This window comes from Artibeus jamaicensis, unplaced genomic scaffold (genome assembly GCF_021234435.1).
Source record: "Artibeus jamaicensis isolate MK-2021 breed Jamaican fruit bat unplaced genomic scaffold, CSHL_Jam_final contig_373, whole genome shotgun sequence".
NCBI lineage: Eukaryota > Metazoa > Chordata > Mammalia > Chiroptera > Phyllostomidae > Artibeus > Artibeus jamaicensis.
The window spans coordinates 2,094,741-2,119,298 of record NW_026521807.1 but is presented as its reverse complement, the minus strand read 5'-3'; the positions used below and the strand labels follow the sequence as shown (position 1 = coordinate 2,119,298).

Sequence of the window (24,558 nt, the reverse complement as noted above, 5' to 3'; positions counted from 1 at the left end):
CGGTTCTCTAAGAATTTAGTGCTAGAATCCTCATTGGAACCAGTCACCTATGCAAATATACGTATGAACATTTACAATCATGTGTATAAGTAGTTCCTAAGCCAGTGATTCTGAAACCTTGTCATTCATCAGAATCACCTGAGGAATTTTCTCCAAATTCTGGTTCCTATATTCTAATATATTTTTCAAAATATGTATTGGGTACTTGTGATATGCAGTCAGAGTAGAGAACCATAGCTCTTTGACTAAGAAAGTTTAGTAGGCAAATACAGGAATGAATTGCCCTCTATTCTTTACGGAGATTCTGGGTTAGACCGTGCAGAGTAATCAAGAGTTTGGAGATTGAGTTCCAGTCTCGGTGTTGCCACTTCCTAGCTGTTGGCTTTTGACAAACTGTCCAGTCTTTAAGAGCTTCAGTTTCTTTATAAAATAGGAACTGTAGGATTACTATGAGGACTTATGTAAAGCCTTAGCACAGTATCTACATAACACAAAAAAATAATGGCCAGGGTAATTCTGATATACACACATGCCATTGGATTAGTCTGGATACAGATGTCACCTTCTTCAGTCAGCTCTTGAAACCCGGTTTCCTGGTCCCTCAGCTAAGTCAAGGAAGTTAGGGGACTATTGATGTGTAGGCGCTTGTTCACCAGGCTCAGGTGCTGCACCACACACTTCCAGCAGGGGCCGCTCGAGCTACCTAAGTTCAGCAGCAAAGTGGGCAACGCCCCGCGCCTGCTCACTTGGAGCTGTGGGTGCTTCTGAGCCTCCTTGCTCCAGCTGCTGCTCCCCTGCTGGCTACCTCAAACAAATCCTCTGTGGCTGGGTAGGACAGCGCTTTGCAGACAAATATCTTAACGTTTTTGCGGGTTCTGCTTTGCACTGCTTCTTCCGTGGGCAAATCTGGAGTGGCAAGTATTTGCAGCTCTACTACTCTGCTTCCTGAGAGGTAGGAGGAGGCTGAGGCCGGCGTAGAGTTCGGGCTGACTCGGGCGGGGCAGACACCATCTTACCCGGATGTTGCGATGGCTGATCGGGGGAAGCAGAGAACCTCAGGGACTGGCAGAGGTAAACCCCTGGGTGGAACCTGCCTGCCCCTGCTGAGGCTTCTGTTTGAGTCGGGTACCCGAGGCTAGACAAAGGAGACCGCTCCGGAGGCGGGGCCTACGTGTTGCTGCGGAGGAGGAGGGGGGTGTTCTTTCTGCTGCTAATTTGTACTTGATCCTCCTAAAACCCTGTGAGTTAAACGGAGTAGCCCTGTTCCAGGAAATGAGGAAAATGAAGCTGATGTGGTTCAACAGCACGCTCAAGGATGCACTCAGCTAGTCTTCTCCCAAATTAAACCAGTCTCATTTCACTTTTTAAAAAGTATCTGACTTACTACAATAGAATCAAGTGGTGACTGCAGCTTTACACTTTTGGTTTGTTTGAATTGGTATCACTTCCCCAAAACATCTGATGCTTACTCAAGACATATAAAGTTGATTTGACTTTTTTATCCAAGAACCAAAAAATATATTATTTAAAAATTAATATAGTCCTTCAAAGTCAAGAAAATGATCTAATTGCTATTTTTTATTCCTTAGTCAAGTTTTCTTCATGGGCCTGAATGATTGAATAGACTGTAATGAGTTTTATATATGAAATGTTGTGAATAAAGTAGTTTTGCAACCTTAAAAGTACTGAGGTCTGGAATTTAACTCATATACCCCCCATGAATAGAATTTGTGTTGAGTTCCCTTTTATTTCTCATAAAAATACTTGTTTTGACTGTTAAAAATAGAAAACTTGGATTGTTGTAAGTCAAAAACTTCTCAGTCTTCCTCACATCTTTGCAGTTGAGGCTTATTCTCTATTTTTTTTAAAAAAGTATTTCTCATTTAAAGTTAGGCGTATTTTAGAGAGGCTGAAATCCTGAAGATTATGGAAGGATTGTGGCAGGTTGAGTTGTCCATATAGTATGTATATATGACAGTTCTGTACAACCCTCATTATTGGATGAATTTATTGACTAGTTTTGCCATATCTGACACACTTTTGTTTGGGGGAAGTAGTATATAGTTTTCAGATTTCTCTTTTCATTGATAGAAGGGACATGGGATAAATAAAAAATTACTGATTTGGAAGTGAATTTTTTTTAAAACATTTACATGAAGAAATGTACAACACTTAACATGCATAAAAGTACATTTCAGTTTCATAGCTGCTGTGAATTTGTTCATTATCAGAAGCAACGATTTGCCTAGATTTATGCAAGAACTTTGAATCTAGGCTTCTAGTTCCAGCAGTGTTTCTCTGCTGGGATAATTTTACCCCTTAAGGGACATTTGGCAGTGTTTGGAAACATTGTCAGTTGTCACAATTTGGGGTGGGGATGAATTTCTGTTGGCACATACTGTGTAGAAACCAGGGATGCTGCTGAACACCGTGGTGCACAGGACAGCCCTGAGCAACAAAGAATTACCTGGTCCAAGTGTCAAGTTTGAAAAACTGCTGTTAGAGGTTAAGATCAGTGGTTTTATGAACTAGTACTGGGTTTGACTATAGAAATGGAGTCAATAAGACTTAACTTACATAGTTATTGAGTTATATGCCATGTTTGCTTTGCACAGTATTTGACATATGGGCTGCCATCTAATACTCTGTAAATGTTAGCAGTTACCTTTCTCAATATTATTTTTCACACTTGTATTCATTGACTCTTAATGATTTCATTTCTTCCTTACTCATTCAGCAAACATATAATGTGTGCCTATAATGGGTTAGGCACTATTTTAGTCTGTTTTCTGTTTTATCCTTTTGACCTGCAGTTTTGTTTCTGCCACATTCCAATTGAGAAACACCGACTTGAAAATACTGAGTTGGATTGGCCCATTAATTTCCACAAAATAAAATTCACTCTTTTTGTAAATTTAATGTGATTTGAAAATACTAAAAGTTATGTTGTGGATTTGTGGTAAGAAAAATGTTTTGTGTTAAATTGACAGTCAGTTGATACTAGGGGAAACAGTACAGGGTGGGGCAAAAGTAGGTTTACAGTTTTTTATATAGAAAATAATACAATAATAAGTAATACTATAAGAATAAATTATTTAATGTACTCACAACTGTAAATGTACTTTTGCCCTACCCTGTATGTAGTATTAGAACATGATACAGCTTTTTAAGCTTTGTATTCTTAGATGTATACCATACAGTTTTATTCCAATATGCTTTTTATCATAAATAATTTTATTTATTTCTTTTGTTTTGGCTTCCTCCCCTTCCCAATACAAGAAATCTCCTTTGCAGACAATAGGTGAAGAACAAACCCAGAACCCCTACACTGAACTGCTTGTACTGAAAACTCATCATGATATTGTACGATTTCTGGTACAGTTAGATGACTACAGGTAAGAAACTCCAGTTGTCCAATTGACTCGTTTAGAAAGTTTTTAGGAATTTTATATTAAAAACAACTTCAAATTAATCCATCTCTTTTAAAAATTGAAAACTGATCATGAGCAACACTTAGTAAAAATTGACCTCTGAATCTTGATGAAATATGTATCTGAAATCTGTTTTGCTCAGAAGTCAGGGTGTCATGTCCGGTGATTTGATGCTTATTTTTGTTTCAGGTTGTTTTTTATAGATCAGAAATATCTTTTTTTTATGTTCAGAGAACTGTATGACTTTAAAATTTGGGTGGGGTTAAGGTGAACCTAAGTTTGACAGACAGATATGGGAATTGTTTAAATACCACTTACCTAAGGGAATGTGCTATTTTTAGTGGAATATGAGGTAAGTATTTAATCTGAATTTTTCCTTCTTGATGCAGTCTCTTTAAAATAGAGTCCCTTTATTGATTCTGTTCCCTTTGCTAAATAATACTCAGCAAAGGGAACGGAATCAGTAATATTACAATACTATTTATGATGACAAATGGTTATTACAGTTATTGTGGTACTTTGTAAGATATATAAATGTCACTGTGTTGTATACCTAAAACTAATATAAAATTCTATGTCAATAATAATTAAAAATAAAAAATTTATATTATTATGTACTACTTTGAGATAATGTGTAATATTGTGTTGAATATATTTGCAAATAGAAGGTGTATATATCTTACGACTATAGATTTAGCTTGTTACTGATCTTTATGTCTGTTTACTAACCCCTTATTCAATCATATGCTTATCCTTTGGAAGATGTATCACAGTAACAATTAATTGTGTAACTATTTAGTATTTAACTTCCCCTATAAAATGTAAACTTCATGAGAGTGGGGGCCATGTTTCTGTTGTTCACCACATACCCTTAATATGGGGCACAGTGCCTTATATGTAGCAGGTAATTAATAGATAATTGTTAAATGAATTAACAAGTCCCCAGACTATTAAGTGCAGCAACATCTACACTTAATGTACTCTCTAACCCCACTTTAGTTTCCCAATCAATTCTTCCAGTTGTCTCTTTTGCCTTTAGTACTGTTCTTTTTTCTTTTCATTTTTGAGTCTATGGGTGACTGCTACTGTTACTATTCCTATTCTGTCACTTCTGTTGTCTATTAACCAGTCTTCTCTCTGCTCTTGTTATGTCTTTGTATTTAGTTGCTTTTCCCATGTGCAGTGCAATTCTCATACTACCTGGAGTTAGGTCATATTTTACAGATAAAAGCACAATCCTGCACAACACTCCCCTTGCTTCAGTCACATGCAATTTTAGGGTTGTTGGTGCTTTACTGGAGTTAGGATTAGATAAAAGCACAATCCTGCACAACACTCCCCTTGCTTCAGTCAACAGCTGCAATTTCTAGGGTTACCAGGCCACCCACACTTATGACCAACTGGCTACACATTCTCACATCCCCTTAGGTTTGATAATTTTCTAGAATGACTGACAGAACTCAGGGAAGCACTATATTTAGGATTACAGTTTTATTATAAAGGATTCAGTTTGGACCAGCAAAAAAAGAGGTCCACGAGTCAAAGGTTTGGGAGAGTCCCAGGTGTAAACTCTGTGTCCTCAGGATCCATCACCCTTCAGGACATCAGCGTGTATCATCAGTGATATATTTTTAAATTTCTTTAAAATTCTTAATTGTTTTTGTAAGTATATTTTATTGGTTATTCTATTACAGTTGTCCCAATTTTTCCCTCTTTGCCTGAGTCCACTTGATACCCCCACTCCCTCCAGCAATCCCCACTCCTTAGTTTATGTCCATGGGTCATGCATATAATTTCTTTTACTTTTCCATTTCCTATACTGTTCTAAACAACCCCCTGTCTATTTTGTACCTAGCAATTATGCTTCTTATTCCCTGTACCTTTTCTCCTATTCTCCCCCTTCCCCTCCCAAATGTTAACCCTCCAAATGATCTGTGTCTATGATTCTGATCCTGTTCTAGTTGTTTACTTAGTTTGTTTTTGTTTTTGTTTTTTGATTCAGTTTTTGATAGTTGGGAGTTTGTTGTCATTTTAATGTTCATAGTTTTGATCTTCTTTTTCCTGGGTAAGTTCCTTTAACATTTCATATAATAAGGGCTTAGTTATGATGAACTCTTTTAACTTGACCTTGTCTGGGAAGCTCTTTATCTGTCCTTCCATTCTAAATGATAGCTTTGCTGGATAGAGTCATCTAGTTTGTAGGCTTTTGTTTTTCAACACTTTGAATACTTCTTGCCAGTCCCTTCTAGCCTGCAAGGTTTCTTTTGAGAAATCGGCTGATACTTTTAATAGGAACTTCTTTGTAGATAACTCCTTCCTTTTTCTCTTGCTGCTTTTAAGATTCTCTCTTTATCTTTAACCTTTGGTATTTTAATTATGATGTGTTTTGGTGTGGTCCTCTTTGGGTCCAACTTGTTTGGGATTCCTGTGCTTCCTGGACTTGCATGCCTATTTCCTTCACCAAATTAGGGAAATTTTCTTTCATTATTCTTTCAAATAACTTTCCAGTTTCTTTCTCTTTCTTTTCTTCTGACATCCCAATGATTGTATGTTGGCACATATGGAGATGTCCCAGAGCCTTCTTATTCTCTCCTTAGTGTTGGAATTCTTGTTTCTTCATTCTGTTCTGGTTGACTGTTTATTTCTTCATGTTCCAAATCTTTGATTTGAACCCTGGCTTCTGTCCCTTCACTGTTGGTTCTTTGTGGGTTTTTCTTTTTTTTTAAATGTTTTATTGATTATGTTATTACAGTTGTCCCATTTCCCCTGCTTCATTCCCCTGTACCCTGCACACCCTCTCCCTCCCACATTCCCCCTTCCCTTTAGTTCATGTCCATGTGTCACAAGTTCTTTAGATTCTGTATTTCCCATACTATTCTTGTCCTCTCCCTGTCTATTTTCTACCTACTGTCTGTGCTACTTACTCTCTGTACCTTTTCCCCCTCTCTCCTCCTCTCACTCCCCTGTTGCTAACCCTCCATGTGATCTCCATTTCTGTGTTTCTGTTCCTGTTCCAGTTGTTTTCTTACTTCGTTTTTGTTTTTGTTTAGGTTCAGTTGTTAATAACTGTGAGTTTGTTGTCATTTTAGTGTTCATATTTTTTATCTTCTTTTTCTTAGATAAATTCTTGTAACATTTCATATAATAAGGGCTTGGTAATGATGAACTCCTTCAACTTGACCTTATCTGAGAAGCACTTTATCTGCCCTTCCATTCTAAATGAAAGCTTTGCTGGATAGAGTAATCTAACTTGTAGGTCCTTTTCTTTCATGACTTGGAGTACTTCTTTCCAGCCCCTTCTTGCCTGTAAGGTCTCTTTGGAGAAATCAGCTGACAGTCTGATGGGAACTCCTTTGTAGGTGACTGTCCCTTATCTCTTGCTGCTGCTTCTAGGATTCTCCCCTTCATTTTTATCTTGGCAAATGTAATGATGATGTGCCTTGGTGTATTCCTCTTTGGGTCCACCTTCTTTGGTGGACTCTCTGAGCTTCCTGGATTTCCTGGAAGTCTATTTCCTTTGCCAGATTGGGGAATTTCTCCTTTATTATTTGTTCAAATAAGTTTTCCACTTGTTGCTCTTCCTGTTCCCCTTCTGGTACCCCTATAATTCGGATGTTGGAATGTTTAAAGATGTACTGGAGGTTCCTAAGCCTCTCCTCATTTTTTTGAATTCTTGTTTCTTCATTTTGTTCTGGTTCAATGTTTCTTTCTTCCTTCTGGTCCACTCCATTGATTCGAGTCCCAGTTTCCTTCCTATCACTATTGTTTCCCTGTGCATTTCACTTCATTTCACTTAGTTTAGCCTTTATTTGTTCATCTAATTTGTGACTAAAATCAATAAATTCTGTGAGCATCCTGATCACCAGTGTTTTGAACTGTGCATCTGGTTGGCTCTCTCTTAGTCACTTAGAAGTATTGGTTCTGCCCTGGCTGGTGTAGCTCAGTGGATTGAGTGCAAACCTGTGAACTAAAGAATCGCAGTTCAAATCCCAGTCAGGGCACATGCCTGGGTTGCAGGCCAGTTTCCAGGAGGGGACACAGGAAGGCAACCACACATTGATGTTTCTCTCCCTCTCTCCTTCCCTTCCCCTCTAAAGATAAATAAATAAAATCTTTAAAAAAAAAAAAAGTATTGGTTCTGGGGCTTTGAGCTGTTTTTCTGCTTGATCCATAATGTTTTGGTCTGTTTGCACCTATTATGTAAGGAGGAGCCTTAGGTGTTCACCAGGGCAGGGCAACCCAAGTCACTGGGTTATGATACTGTATATGGGGGTGGGTTCAGAGAGGGAAAAAATGGTGCTTTGCTCTGCTGTCTGTTGCACCTCAATCTCTTCCACTGCTTCCCCCAAGCAAACTGGGCCTTTCTGGTGCTGATTCCCGTGTGAGTGGGCTTGTGTGCATTCTAGGACCCTGTGGGTTTCTCCAGTGAACTCTCCTGTGAGGCTGGGAGTCTCTCCCTGTGCCTCAGCCCCCACAAGTGTTTTCAATTGGTGTTTTGAGGCTTTTATTTCCCAGCGCTAGGACCCTGGGTTGCACGATGGGTCAGTCTCGTTCCCCAGTTACCTGCCTGCAAATGTGGGACCACTGCTGGGTCAGCCAGCCACCTTGTGCAAGGTGCCCTGCTTCTCAATAGCCGCATTGCTGGTTCTGCCCGTTGCCACCTCATGTCTGGGGTCTGGCAGCTGCCTCCTGGGTGCCCAGGGTCTGCTGGGTGCTGCCTTGAGCACCTAAAGTGCCTTGTGCGCCCGGGGTACCGTACGCACCGGTGTTAACTGCTTCCTGTTCCGCAGCCCCTCTCTACTCATCTGCTGAACTCTGCCCCATCTACTGGTCTGGGTGAATGTGTCTATTTTAACTCCTTGGTTGTCAGACTTCCATGCAATTCAATTTTCTTTTAGTTTTGGTCGTTACTTTGTTTCTGAATTGTTGTTGTCCTTATTTTGGTTGTTCGAGGAGGCACAGTGTGTCTACCTATGCCTCCATCTTGGCTGGAAATTTCTGGGCTTTTCTTTATTTCACTTCGTGTAGCCTTCATTTCTTCCCTTATGCTTTTGCCATACTCATTTAGTTCCCTAAGCATCCTTATCACCAGTATTTTGCACTCTGCATCTGATAGGTTAGCTGTCTCCATTTTGTTTAGTTCTTTTTCTGGGGTTTTGTTCTGTTCTCTCATTTGAGCCATATTTCTTTGTCTCCTCAATTTGGCAGCCTCCGTGTTTGTTTCTGTGTATTAAGTAGAGCTGCTTTGACTCCCTATAAAAAGTACCTATAAATTGTGTGGAGTGGAGCTTTAGGCAATTGCCAGAGCGAAGCACCACTTTGTGGCTCTGTATGTTGGGGAAGGATCAGAGAGGGGACAATGCCACTGCCTGTCTGCTGGAGGCTTTCTCAGCACTTGCCTGGTTTTCAGTCACTTCACCTACTTCCTATATGCTACCTATACCCTTCTAGCTATTGCTCTGGTGGTGGTTCCCAGTGTAGGTGGGTTTGCATATGGGCCATGCAGGCCCTTTAAACAGACTCTCCTGAGAGACTGGCAGTTTCTTCCACCACCCTAGCCCCCACTGGATTTTACAGCCAGAAGTTGTAAGGCTTTATTTCCCTTGTACTGGAACCCTGGGCTTGTGGTCTTGCCTGGGACTGAGATTACTTGCTCCCCAGTATTCCTTCGATTTTTATCTACCACATGTGAATGTGGGACAGCCTGTTCTGCCAGCCTCTGCTGCCGCCTCCTCACTGCTGTCACACCATGTCCTCTCTGCCCTGGCTCCCTGTTTTTGTCACTCCTGTCAGTCTAGATGAATATGGCTTCTTTAAATCCTTAGGTGTTGGACTTCTATACAGTTTGATTTTATGGCAGTTCTGGGTGTTTTTTGTTTTGAGGTTAGTTGTGATCCTTCTTATGGTTGAACAAGTAGGTGAAGCATCTTGACTGGGTGGAGGCATTGACTCAATCTTAAATTATTTGCCATGTGGTTAAACTCAAATTCTAGCTACTATCCCTTCCCTAGCTTGGAGATCAGACTGATATCCATAGCTCAAAGTCCCAGTCCCCTGGTTACATTGTTCATATTTCCCAGATGGTCAGCCTCCATCCTTAAACTGGAGATCTATCCTGAGTCATCTTGTTAGCATAAAATCAGGTAAGGTCTGAGGAGCCCCACTTCGTTCTAGAAACTAGGGACAAAATCCAGCCAAATTATTATACAACAAAAGGCTCCTCATCTTTTGCTTGAAAAGAGTCACCTCATATATATTACTAGCCTATCAACATTCTGTTGTGATATAAGCTGAACAAATCATAGCTTGTTAACCAAAGTATAATAATCTTCAGCCTTTTTGGTAATGGTCATTGTTGGTAGGTCCTAAGAGATACTATCTTCATTTAGTTAGATCTTTGAAACTAAACATTTCTGGGATGATAGGATTTTGGATAAAGTTTTCTTGTACCATATTTCACCATAGTAAATTTCTGGGTTGGTTAAAAAAATCCCAAATAATTTGGTAGACCATAATCACTAATATTTGGACATTAAGGAATCCTCAAATCATTTTGTCTAAAAGTTAAGTAAAAAATAGACAGTATACTTTCAGAGCATGGTCTTTGAATTTTTATGTAGATCAACTGTTAAGATTTCATGTTCATTGCTGTTTGCCCTCTCCAATGTCCTCTTGGTTAGTCTTAGTACCTAGGTGGAAGAGCACTCTCCTGGAGAGGCCATCTTGTAGAACAAAGATCATTGCCTGAATGCTGGTATTTGATTACATTTTCCCCACGGTGGTGCTTATGTATATGTCACTTGTTCAGTGATACAGTACAAGTTCTGTAAACAGTAAAAAGCTGTAGATGGTTATCAGTTGCTCTACCAGTAGATTCTACCAGTTATCAATTGCTCTGTCAAATATCACCCCAAACTTAGTTGTTTAAAACAACCACTATATCATAGCTCACTATTTTTCAGGATGGCAATTTGGATTAGGCTCAGCTGGGTAGGTGTTTTTTCATCTATACAAGGGTCAACTTGTTCTTGGTTAGGTCCACTTATGCATCTGTGGTCAACAGGTAGGTTGGTTGGAGCTGTCTGATTCATAATGGCCTCTGCTGGGATGATTGGGGTCTCTCTCCATGTGGTTGCTCAAGTGCTTGTTCACATAGTGATCGTGGAGTTCTAGTTCCGGCAACAGGGCAAACCCCAGTGTAAAACTTTGCAAGTCTCTGTTTGTATCATGTTTGGTGCTGTTTCATGGTCTGAAGCAAGTCAGGAGTAGGCACAAATTCAGTAAGTGGAAAAATAAATTGTACCTCTTGATGGGAAAAGCAACTAGGACTTTTTGCAAACAGTGACATAGGGAGGGAGAACAATTTGTAGCCATGTTTTCTATCTAACACAGAGAATCTAAATGTCTAGAATAAATGAAAAAGCCTACTTTCTGGCTTTTCCAATGAAGTGAAGGTATTACTGCACAAATTACACTTAATTCTTTGTACTCAAGTCATTACTGTCTGAAAATTTCCATATAAGTAAGTTTTTCAATCACACACACACCTTTAGAACTTTCAATCTGTGTTTTGTTTAAAAAAATTAATTCTGTAGTGAACTAAAATTTAGTCATAATGGATAAGAAAGACATAAAAAATCTGTAAACTATATAAATGTTTATTACAAGTGGAATTAAAAGCTCAAAATTTTCATTCTTATTTTAACAGTTCAAAATTACCTTTAACATTACATGTGTATATTGCTTATGTATTGCCAAATTACAGTAATACCTTAAATAAGTATTATATTGTTATAACTTATATGTTTTTATTTAGTTTTTATAGACATTACATTCTAGTTTTTTGGTCAGCTGTTGTAATCCAGGTTTCACGCTTCAAGTCTTTAGATAATATCAGTTTATTGAGAATTTTGCAGAAGGATTTTCTTGTTTTCTCGGTAGCTCAGCTAAAATCAGTGAGTGGAAAATTTTCTCATTGGTTTTTGAAGATACCAAATAAATCCTGTGTAACCTAACAGACAGCTGGCTTTTCTTTTCTTTAGTATTTTTTTGAACATGAAGTGAGGGTCATATTGATTGGGAGATCACTAAAGAAGGCTAAGACTCAGCAAGAGTCTTCCAAAAAGTGAACTGTGCTAAAATTGCATGTAATACTCTAGCATTTGACACATTAAACTAAACCGAGTTTATAACACATTTTAAGATGAGTTTTCTCTGTTGCTCATTTGACCATTCCTTGCTACTCCAGGAAACAGACAAGGTTATGTAGAATGGTGATTATGACTGGAAAAGAATTTAGGTGACCCATGAAATGCCAGAGTGGAGAGCATAATATGCTCCTGGAATGGCTGGTGAAGCTGTATATTCACAAGAAACTAAATGAACTCAGTATGGTTTGATAGTTTACTAAACAAATAATATGTTACATATCTAAAAAAATATTCTTAAGCTAAGAATAACTTCCTCATGAACATTCAGAGAAAATTGATAGTCAAGATGATTTCGATCCTCCCAATGCCTGGATTCAATAGGAAGCAGAATATAAAGTGGAGTTATGCATGCAAAAAAGTTTATTACAGAGAAAGTGCCAATGAAGGGAAAAAGGAGGAAGCAGGATTGTGTTCTGCCTTGCTTAGTCATTGGCTGAGGATCATCTAAGAATATGCTGTGGCTTCCACCATCTTACTTATTCCCAATACCTGGGGTGCGAAGTGAGATAGTAATGATCTTGGCTTGAAAGTGGAAATGTACCCTGAAGTCAATAGCTAGAGGCAAAAAACTTCACTCCTCACATCTGGGCAGCTTGTCCTCTCTCAGAGAGCTATCTGCAAGTTAAGATCTATACTGCCTTTCCTATGCAAACTATATCTTAGGATCTGTAATAATTGATGGGAGGAAATTTCTCTTTATAGAAGAATTCAAACTAGAAAGAATCATAGAATTGGAATACTGTAATTTTGCAACTCTAGTAGAGTAACAAATTAGGCAGTGGCTATTAACATCACACACACACACACACAAGATTGCCAGAAATTATATTTCCTGGTGGAGTATACAAGTGGCCTTATGAAGTGGCCTTACCAAAAAGTAAATTTTAATTTGATTAAATCTCTTAATTTACCAGAAATACAGGGGACAAAAGTACATGTTAAATGGCAACAATGGAAGGCAGCGAGCAAGAGAATTCTGTAAAACAAACTCTTGCTCTCATTGATGTAGCTCAGTGGATTGAGTGCTGGCCTGCGAACCAAAGGGTCACTGGTTTGATTCCCAGTCAGGGCACATGCCTGGGTTGTAAGCCAGGTCCCCAGTGTGGGGTGCATGAGAGGCGACCACACATTGATGTTTCTCTCCCTTTCTCCTTCCCTTCCTCTCTCTCTAAAAATAAAGAAATAAAATCTTAAAAAAAAAACCCAGACTCTTAATTGCCAGGAAAAAATAGGAAAAAGGAATCAAAGAGACATTAAAGGTATGCCAACCAGTTGTAATGTATGAACCTTATTTAGATCCTGCTTCTAATTAACTTTAAAAATGTGAGACAGGGAAATTTGATCATTGACTGCCTATGTGATGTCATTAAGGAATTAAATGTTGTTAACTTTAGTTGTGATGTGAAAGAGTCCTAAGAGATACATACTGAAATAGTTACTGATGAAGTGAAATTGGGATTTGCTTCAAAATGATGTGTGGAGGGGGATTTGGGTGTCATATGTACCAAACAATGCTGGCCATTACTTGATCATTTTTGAAGACATGATGAGGACTTCCGGCCAAGATGGAGGCACAGGTGGAAACACTGAACCTCCTCGCGCAACCAAGTTTATGAACAACAAATATTTAAAAACCAGAACACAACCAAAACAGAAAATTGAACTGTCCTGACATCCGACAACAACAAACCATTCATCCAGACCGGTAAGAGGGGTGGAGTTAGCAGCTGGTGGGGACGGGTCAGGGCAGGAAAAAGTGGCCAGACCCACCCAGGCGCGGCCAGGCACGCAGGCAGCGGTTGGCAGATCCCAGGTGCAGGGTGGCAACTGGCAGACCCAGTGAGGGTGCAAGGCGGCTGGCTAACCTTGGTCATACTTTCACATGCAGATAAACCAGGCAAAGGAGCGAGCAGTGAGGTAGAGCACGCAAGCCAGGAGTTAAAGCCTGAAAGCACCAATTGGAAAAACTTTCAGGGGTCAAGGTGCTGGGAGAGGCCGCCAGGCTCACAGAGAGTTCGTTGGAGAGACCCACAGGGTCTTGGAGGGTACACAGGCCCACATACCTGGGAACCAGCATCAGAAGGGCCCAATTTGCTTGTGGGAAGCAGCAGAGGGGACCAAAATTCAAGAGAGAGCAGAAAAAAATGCCATTGCCCCTCTCTGACTCTGCCCCCACATACAGCATCACAACCCAGCAACCTGGGTTGCCCTGCCTTGGTGAACACTTAAGGCTCCACACCTCTTATGTAAGAGGTACAAACAGACCAAAACATTATGGCTCAAGAATAAGAACAGCTCAAAGCCCCAGAGCCAATACTTCTAAGTGACCGAGAGATAGCCAAGGTCAGATGCACAGTTCAAAACACTGGTGATCAGGATGCTCACAGAACTGGTTGATTTTAGTCACAAAGTAGATGAAGAAGTGAAGGCTTCACTAAGTGAAATGAAGCAAAATGCACAGGGAAACAATAGTGATGAGAAGGAAACTGGTACTCAAATCAATCGAGTGGACCAGAAGGAAGAAAAAAAAAACGACCAAACAGAAAACAATGACGAAACAAGAATTCAACAAAATGAGGAGAGGCTTAGTAACATCCAGGATATCTTTAAACATTCCAACATCTGAATTATAGGGGTACCAGAAGGGGAACAGGAAGAGCAACAGGTGGAAAACTTATTAGAACAAATAATAAAGAACTTCCCCACACTGGCAAAGGAAATAGATTTCCAGGAAATCCAGGAAGCTCAGAGTCCCAAAGAAGGTGGACCCAAAGAGGAATATACTAAGGCACATCATAATTGCATTAGCCAAGATTAAAATGAAGGAGAGAATCCTAGAAGCAGCAGCAAGAGATAAGGGGACAGTCACCTACAAAGGAGTTCCCATCAGACTGTCAGCTGATTTCTCAAAAGAAACCTTACAGGCAAGAAAGGGCTGGAAAGAAGTATTCCAAGTCATGAAAGGCAAGGACCTACAAGTTAGATTACTCTATCCAGCAAAGCTTTCATTTAGAATGGAAGGGCAGATAAAGTGCTTCTCAGATAAGGTCAAGTTCAAGGAATTCATCATCACCAAGCCCTTATTATATGAAATGTTACAAGGATTTATCTAAGAAAAAGAAGATAAAAAATATGAACAGTGAATGGACAGCACACTTACAATTATTAACAACCACACCTAAAACAAAAGCAAACTAAGAGGTCAGCTAGATCAGGAGCAGAACCATAGAAAGGGAGATAACATGGAGGGTTAGCAACAGGGGAGTGGGAGGAGGGGAGAGGAGAAGGTACAGAGATTAAGTAGCATAGATGGTAGGTAGAAAATAGACAGGGGGAGGACAAGAATAGTATGGGAAATACAGAATCTAAAGAACTTGTGACCCATGGGCGTGAACTAAGGGGGGGGAATGGGGGGAGTGGGTGTGCAGGGTGGAGGGGAATGAAGGGGGAAATGGGACAACTGTAATGGCATAATCAATAAAACATTAAAAAAAGACATGATGAGTACATGAGGACTTTTATTATACTGTTTCCACCTTTATAAATATTTAAATTATCCATAATGTAAAAAAAGATATATATTTGTTATAGAGGAAATAAAAATACCTATTTAAAAGATACTTTTTGCTTAAGTATAAAATAAAACTTTTTCTTAGCTATTATTAGATGCAGAAATCACATAGATGGATAAGAACATATCAACTTGATAAACTAATAACTGACAAAAGACTGGATTAAAGGATCTGGCATTAGATACAACCACAGTGGGTTTCTTAATACATCACCCTGAGTTAGGTAGACTTGTTCCCTGAATCAGTGGTGCAATTGGACATCTGTAAACCTTCCACTCAAATATAGGCTTACCTCAAAAATAAGAGCAAAGCAGAATGTTCTTTCTCTGAACAGAAAAATCCTCAGAAAAAAACCCAGAAGAGTATGGACTGAGCATGTCCAATTCCTTCTCTCAAACTATTTACTAGATCAGTGGGGAGAGGGAGAAGCCAGAGATGCTTCTCTAATTGTAGCTCTTTCATGGAAACTTGAGCTTAGGTTAATGGGGAGAAGTCACAGGGAGTTTTTGGTGTTCTAATACTTGTAAACTTGATGTGTAGGTTAGCTTTCTATTTGTGTTCTGGGGCATGGGAGGATTTACCAAAGGTTTTTACCTTCCCAAATGACCATGGGAACTAGGAAATCTTCCCATCTTCATTCTTTTTGTGAGCTGGAAAAGGACTTTAAGCATTCAGATTTTAGAGTTGTGCGTGTGTGTCTCCTTTTTTTAAGGGGAAATTTTTTAATGTTTAAGAAGACCTAATGAGAGAATTAGTGGCAATGTCTATGACTTCTAAAAATGCTTTGAAATTCCCTTTAACTTATATTAAAAGTCTCTATATACTTCTCTAATTTTCTTCAAGTAGTTCTAACATACAAGATAAGTAAAAATCTATTTATGTGAAAACTTTGTTATTTTTTATTTTTATTTGGTTTCAGGTATTGCAGAAGCATTTTTTAACTTTATTATAAAAATATATACTATTGTAGCTGCATCATGTATTAGAAAATACTCGTGGATTAGGTGGGAAGTTAGTTAACCACAGGGATTTTTTTGTATTGTCCATAATAATGTTCTATTTTGATTTTTCTAGTGGTTTATGGTTATGTGGATATTAAATATGGAGGGGTTATGGTCGGGTTGATGGGTTATACTTTTTAATATGTCCTTGAAGATTATATTTGAATTTGTAGCATCTTTGACTTAATAGAATTACATTCACATGAATAAAAGCAGTTAAATACACACTTAGGTAATGAACAGGAATTACTTGTGATGATATTTTATTTTATACAAATATTTGTGAAGCTTTGGCTGTTCTTTCAGTCCTCAGTTGGTAAGAATAAGAGTACATTTTCTCAGTGTTCAAAGGGAAGGTGTTTAAAGGGAATGACTTTTCTTTTTCAGAAAACAGTTTTTAAATATATTTTATTGATTATGCCATTACAGTTGTTGATTTCCCCCCTTTATTCTCCTCTGCCCTGTGTACCCCGTCCCACCCCATTCCCCCACGTTAGTTCATGTCCGTGGGTCATACATATAAGTTCATTGGCTTCTACATTCCGTATACTATTCTTAACCTCCCCCTATCTTCTGCCTATCATTTGTTACTTATTTTCTATACCTTTTACCCCTCTCTTCCCACCCATTCCCCCACGGATAACCCTTCATATGGTCTCCATTTCTGTGATTCTATTCCTGTTCTAGTTGTTTGCTTAGTTTGTTTTTGTTTAGGTTCAGTTGTTAATAACTGAGTTTGTTGTCATTTTAGTGTTCATATTTTTTATATTCTTTTTCTTAGATAAGTTCCTTTAACATTTCATATAATAAGGGCTTGGTGATGATGAACTCCTTGAATTTGACCTTATCTGAGAAGCACTTTATCTGCCCTTCCATTCTAAATGAAAGCTTTGCTGGATAGAGCAATCCTGGATGTAGGTCCTTGCCTTTCATGACTCTGAATACTTCTTTCCAGCCCCTTCTTGCCTGTAAGGTTTCTTTTGAGAAATCAGCTGACAGTCTTAAGGGCACTCCATTGTAGGTAACTATCGCCTTTTCCCTTGCTGTTTTTAAGATTTTCTCCTTACCTTTAATTTTGGGTGACTTAATGATGATGTGCCTTGGTGTGTTCCTCCTTGGGTCCAAGTTCTTTGGGATTCTCTGAGCTTCCTGGACTTCCTGGAAGTCTATTTCCTTTGCCAGATTGGGGAAGTTCTCCATTATTTATTCAAATAAGTTGTTGTTTTCTTGGTCTTCCTCTTCTCCTTCTGGCACCCCTATGATTCGAATGTTGGGAGTGTTTAAAGTTGTCCTGGAGGTTCCTAAGCCTCTCATTTTTTTTATTTCTTGTTTCTTCATTCTGTTCTGGTTGAATGTTTCTTTTTTCTGGTCTACAGTGTTGATTTGAATCCCAGTTTCCTTCCCATCACTCTTGGTTCCTTGTATGTTTTTCTTTATTTCACTTATTTCATTTAGCATAGCCTTCATTTTTTCATCTAACATGCAACCATATTCAACCAGTTCTATGAGCATCCTGATCACCAATGTTTTGAACTGTGCATTTGATAGGTTGGCTGTCTCTTTATCACTTAGTTGTATTTTTTCTGGAACTTTGCTCAGTGCGCCTGTTACTTAGTAAGGGGTGGAGCCTTAGGTGTTCACCAGGGCTGGGCAACCCAGTCTCTGGGTTGTGATGCTGTATGTGGGAGAGGGGTCCAAAATGGAACAGTGCTGCTTTCTCCACTCTCTGCCAGATTTCAGTCACTTTCCCTGCTACCCACAGTCAAATTGGGCCCTTCTGGTGCTGATTCCTGGGTGGGTGGGTGGGTTTTGTGTACATTCTAGGACCCTGTGGGTCTTTCCAACAAACTGTCCTGTGAGGCTGAGCATTTCTCCTGCTGCTGCCTCAACCCCTACAGGTGTTTTTAATCAGAGGTTTGAGGCTTTATTTACCCGCTGGAACTCTGGGTTGTGTGGTCTGTCTCACTCCCCAGTTGTTTTTCCTGGTTTATCTGCATGTGACTGTGGGACTGCCAGCTCCACAATCCATGGCCTTGCCAGGTCTGCTGGCCACAGCCTTGCCCCCCTGTCTTCTAGCTGCTGCCTTGCCGTGAGTCCTCTCTGCCTGGCTGCCTGTCTCTGCCCCTCCTGCCTATCTGGATGGATGTTTCTTCTTTAACTCCTTGGTTGTCGGACTTCCATACTGTTGGATTTTATGTCAGTTATCGTTGTTTTTTGTTTTTAAATTTGTTGTTCTTTTGGTTGTGCGAGGAGGCACAGTGTGTCTCCTCCAGTGTGTCTAGGCACACTGTGTCTCCTCCAGTGTGTCTAGACCTCCATCTTGGCTGGAAGTCCCTCATACACTCTATTTTTGGTATAATGGTCAAAGAGTCTCTTGGGAGAAAGTATCGGAGAAAGTGAGGATCAAGATGAAGAGGCTCAGCATGGTGTCTGCCCACCTTGAGCCCACGGGGGTTGGGGGGAGGAAATGAGGGAATGATTTCTATGAATTAAAATGAGTATAAACGAGGATTCTCAATGAATACATGATCTGGACCCTGTAACATTACTAGGTAATGTAAACTATGAGCTCTTCAAGGTCAAGAACTATCTCATTGATCTTTACTTTTAGGAGCTCTCATTAATCTATATGTTATATGGTTAGTGCTCAATAAATATTTCTGGAATGAATGAGTAAATCATTGACTCACAATAAATTATATTTTATAATTAGGAGAGGAGAGAATGGAACATTCTAGACATTCTGTTATAGGTCTTTATTAAACTATGCCTTGTTAAGCTTGTTTTTATGCATATACCTTTTGTTTAGTCATTTAATTATACAGTTGCAATGAGTATTTTTAAAGACTCGGTTTCAAATTAAGAAAACTTGAAGGCTATGCATAATAACAGGACAGGAACAATGAAAAATAAAAGGAATTATCTTCATGGTGAGATTCTGGGTTTTAAACTTCAAATTTCTATTTTTGCTATGAAAATACACTGATACATTAATAATGGTAATTGGGAAAAGTGAGGTTACATTAATAGTATTATTTTACAAAGCCTTTGCAATACTTAAATATTTGCTTATTCATTGAAGAAGCATTTTTGGTATAAACCTGCCAGAAATCATCAGATTTCTTGGATTAGAAAGTTCCATATTATAAAGATCAATACATATGGCAATTATTATATTTCCTTGATTCTGTGGAGCCTATTTTTCCTATTTAAACATCTGTAAAATTTGAAAACATCATATAATTGATGGTGTATTTCAGTTATAATTGCAGCATTTCTTCCTTAATTAGTACATAAAGTAATAGAATGCCTTATATTTATTGATGCCTTATATTTGATGATGAGGTCAAAATACAGTAACTTTATAAAGAATCACTAAATTTTAAGATCTTGAGGTAAGAACCACATATAATTGATGTTGGCATTTTCCCAACACATAGTATGAAATCTCACTGAATATATTTTGTGCTAATCAGTAAAGAAGTATTTCACTTTAAGCCTTATCTTTAGAATTGACTCTTTAGATTCTATTTAGAGTGCTGTAAAATTATTAAATATAATAATTTTATTACATTATAATAATATAGTATATTAGATTAGTATATAGTGTAGTATATACTAATATAAACTAGTAGTATAGCCACCATTATTTCTTCTGTTGAATCACTTAAACCTTAATTACGTTTTTTGTAGTTCATTACTTGTTTTCAGCCATTATAGTATATCTTTATATGTTAGGAATTATTGGGTTGAATTTTCATTTATGATTTGGAGGTTGCTGGAGTATGTGCTTGATGGATTAGGATAAACTGATTTATTTAAGGTAAACAGGTATAGTTTTCAGTTATCTATTCTAGTAGAATGGGTAATTGTAATTTGGGAATGATCTCCCAACCCTTTATTAGTTATTTTATGAGAGGTAATAATATATAGCAAAGTTACACTGATTTGTATTTTTAAACTGATTTGTGTTTCCTTCTTAGAGAAGGTGATAATAAATACTGAAATGGAAAAAAAAACACATGCAGCAATAGAATATATAAGAATTTAAAGGCCTGAATAATCTACCAGCTGGGTAATTTACCTCTGAGCAACTAAGAATTGGCTCTGATTTCCTGCATTACTGTTGAGCATTGTCTAGATTTAACTTTTGTTCACTACTGATTGAATTAAAATTTGAGATGAAATGCTTTACATCTCATTTCTAAATTCATAAACTCATGAGATTCAGACATGATAAAACAATAAAGTAAGGTTAAAAGTCAAGGTTAGAAAGAAGTATGTATTTTATACCTGCAATGTTATAAAATGGAGAAAAGCTTATTTTCTTATAAGAGTTTTCTTATTATGAGTTTTTTTATAAAAGATTTTATTTATCTTTAGAGGGGAAGGGAAGGAGAGAGGGAGAGAAACACTAATGTGTGGTTGCCTCTCGTGCGTCCCCTGCTGGGAACTGGCCTGCAACCCAGGCATGTGCCCTGAGAATTGAACCGTAGTTGTTTAGTTCGCAGGCCTGCGCTCAATCCACTGAGCTACACCAGCCAGGGCAAGAGTTTTCTTATTATAAGAGTTTCAAAAATCAATAGAAATTGATGTTTGGTAGCAAAGAAAACTTAAGACCTAGAGTCCTGCCCTCCCAGCATCACTATACAAATAAAGAGAAATCAATAGGCTTAGAAACATAAGCTATTAAAGATACCTACTACTTTTTGATACTGAAGGCATTGTGGTAGTATTATGAATCAGAAAATGTATCTAATTAAGTAGATGATATTTTAAATTTAAAAATATTTTCCTTTTAGTATTCATATCTTTTATATATTTCATTATTTCATTTTGAAATAAGAGTATTAGGTATAGATTTTAAGATAACTCTTCGTATGGTTTCTAGCTTGTTACCTAAGTAGTTTTAGAAAGGCCTTTCCATTAAAAAGATATGTAGTTCTGTATTAGAATAGTATAAACAGATTTTGTCAGACTGTATTGGGCCAATTTCCCATCTCTTGGGTAATCTTTTAGCTCCTACGGTAGGATATGCAGTCAAATGGTTTTGAAATGGGCACTAAGTATAGGAATTGTCAGAGCCGGTGCAGACAACAGTTATGTATGGGGCTTTGAGTCTGACAAATTTGGATTTAAAGCTCAGTTTGGAGTGTTAAGGAAAATGTTACTCGACTAAGGTAGTAAGATGTTAGGGATCTTATATAGGGATAAAGTTAATCAGAACACGTACTTTCAGGGACAAAGTAATTTTTGTGTGCCAGTATATCAGTTCTTTACTTTTCCCCAATGGTACATTATGGCTAACAATGTTTACTTTAATGAAGATTTTCAAAGCATACTCAGAGTTTGTGAAACTCAGTTAACAGTCTTATAAGGAAATACAGGTTTTGCCCTGGCTGGCGTGGCTCAGTGGATGAAGGTCGGCCTGTGAACTAAAAGCTTGCTGGTTTGATTCCCAGTCAGGACCCATACCAGGGTTGTGGGTCAAGTCCTCAGTTGGGGGCATGCAGTAGGCAACCAGTCAGTGTTTCTCTCACACATCAGTGTTTCTCTCCATCTCTTTATCCCTCCCTTTCTTCTTTCTAAAAATAAATAAAATCTTTTTTTTTTTTAAAGTACAGGTTTTCTAAATACAGTAGCTGCAAGTGGGGTATCATTTGTCAATGTTTGTTAACTGTAAGGACCCAGATATATGCAGTTCATAGCTGGCTCTCTATAATAATACCACTTCTTTCTCTTCTATTTAAAAAAACAAACCTTGAATTTGAATTCAGATGAGTGAAAGTGATATTATAGGAGCAACTGGGAATCAATTTTGATTCATTAAAGAATCATTTACAAACTTACGTATTACAATATTAATGACAAATTACTTGATATGCTTACAATGTGATTGCTACACACTACTGCTTGAGAACAAAGCTTTTTAATTTTTTTGTAATGCAGTTACTATGATGAATCATCCTGCACAACAGATTACTTTTCTTTTTTTCTTTACTAGTTTTTTTAAAAGATTTTTAGAGAGGGGAAAGGAGGGTGAAAGAGAGGGAGAGAAACTTCAATGTGTGGTTGGTTGACTCTTGCACCCACCCACTGGGGACCCAGCCTGCAGCTCAGGCATGTGTCCTGACTGGGAAGAGACCCTTTGGTTCTCAGGCCAGCCTTCAGTCCACTATGCCACACCAGCCAGGGCAGACACTTGGTAGTGTTTGTGTCATGGGCATCTTTTCTACAAAATGCAGGTGATTGTTCCTTTGTGTATAGTGAATGTGGGAGGTAGAGGACAGATAAGCTGTGACTGAGTCCATCACAGCTCTTTTTCCTGCCACGAAAAAAACTTTACCTTTGAGTTGCATGCATTTTCAATTAAAAATAAACACCCTAAAAAGAAAACTTAGATCTTACAAACCAAGAACACAATATTTATATAAATAGACCAAAGAGCTGAGAAGAGTAAAGAAGAGATCCTGCCCTTAAATAGCAGTTAGCATATTTTTACCAAGAAAATAATAGAAATAATTAACTTACCTAGTGACATGGCTTCTTTGTTTCACTTCTAGAATATTACTTCCAGTCAGTGAAGCTGTTTCTCAGCTTGGCTTCATCTCACTAAAGTCAGGGTTTAATATATAACTTTAAAGCAAGGGAGGACTTTAAAGATCCTTTACAGATCTGTCTCATTCTTGCAGTTTATTCATTGTAATATTGTAAATGATCTTATTTATCTTTGTAACCTCATTACCTGGCATAAAACCTAGAAGGTATTCCATCAATATTTGTTAAATTAGCTTAAAGAAATATATCTGCATTAATATTAGTATATCAGAATATGACTAATAAAGTTTGATAGTTCTTAGTAATACTAGCACTTAAATGATTTTTTTTTTTACCTTTCTTCTCTAATCAGATTTGCATCTGCTGGTGATGATGGACTTGTAGTTGTATGGAATGCCCAGGTGTGTATTGGTTTTGTGTGACTGTGTAATAAACATAGGATTTTATCGTTGAGTATGCATTTATAAACACCATTTGGGGATACATTTGCATATTAGTAGACAGAGTAATACTTGAAAAGGGATACAAAGGATGAATTTATTTAAAAAGAGTACCAGTATTTCATAAGTTTTTAAATTAAGATTCTTTTCCTAAGAAACAAATGCCAAGTTGTAAAAATAAATTTGATTTTACTGAACAAAACTTATCAGTAACTATGTAATGATTCTGAAAATGAATCAGATACTGATTTTTGTGGCAGACAGTATTTTTTCAAAATTGTATAATTGCATGATACAACATACTTGTCATATTTGAATTTAATAGAAATGTAATAAAAGGTTTATTTTTAAAAAACATTTTTAAGGCTTCACCAAATTCTCCAAGGCCTCCATTTCTGATCCTTCAATACTCAGGTTACTCTATTTTGAAGTATTTATCTTTTCTTGTTATATGACCTGTCAGATCCTCATTTTTCAGTGGCTTTGCCTATGATTAAAGGAATTAACATTATATTCCCTGCATTCCCGAAATCTTGCAGCCTTGGAAAGATTTGCAATTTGTTTTATTTGCATTCTATTTAGTATGTTTACTACTTGGGAAGTCCATGAGTGACTAATGGATGAAGATACTGGAGGGTGCGAATAGCTGTTGCTATTAAATAGAGATGAAGTGGAGGGAGGCTCACTTTGTGAGTGGTTGATACATATTGGATATAGATACATTTGTTGCTGTTGTTACACTATTTTACCTTCTATAACTTTATGACTATGGAGACTTAAATAACAAATACTTGGATAATGAGGACTTTATATTTTTTTCCTGCAGATTAAGTGACTGATATTTTAATGCTTAGTTTATCCAATTACATTCTTAAAAATCATATAGAAAGAATATTTGTTTAAGTTTTGTATAAAAATGCTGAAATGTGTATTTCTGTCAGAAAATAAATAAAATTGTTTATGGCTACTCCTTCAGCAGCTGTTTAGATTATGCTTTGATTGCATAGTTAAATTATGAGATCTAAGTAATTTCAAGTAGAACGTGTGTGTTTTCTACATGGTGACTCTTCTTAATGTTGCCATTTAAACTTACTTAAATTGTGAAATGTAAACCTGTTAATATTTTCATTGGTATTTCAGACAGGAGAAAAACTTCTGGAACTCAATGGACACACTCAAAAGATAACAGCTATTACTACATTTCCTTCCTTGGAAGCATCTGAAGAAAAAAATCAGCTTATCTTGACAGCCTCTGCTGATAGAACGGTTATTATATCCTTAAATCTGGAAGAGAGAGAAATATCAGTAGTGACTCAAGGCACCAGTATATATATATGATTAGTTTT

General features: G+C 37.7%; 1 protein-coding gene across 2 annotated transcripts in view; it reads left to right on the top strand.

Annotated features, from left to right (window-relative positions):
• Positions 1–751: 751 nt before the first annotated feature.
• WDR41 (WD repeat domain 41) overlaps positions 752–24,558 on the top strand; it is a 63,909-nt gene continuing 40,102 nt past the window's right edge. For both annotated transcript variants that reach the window (XR_005082275.2, XM_037143705.2), the window contains exons 1-4: positions 752–1,071; positions 3,280–3,395; positions 23,125–23,173; positions 24,353–24,484. Coding sequence is in view for 1 of the 2 variants with exons in the window: in XM_037143705.2 (XP_036999600.1) it covers positions 1,021–1,071; positions 3,280–3,395; positions 23,125–23,173; positions 24,353–24,484 (348 nt within the window). In the remaining variant the exon portion in view is untranslated. The remainder of the gene's footprint in view (positions 1,072–3,279; positions 3,396–23,124; positions 23,174–24,352; positions 24,485–24,558) is intronic.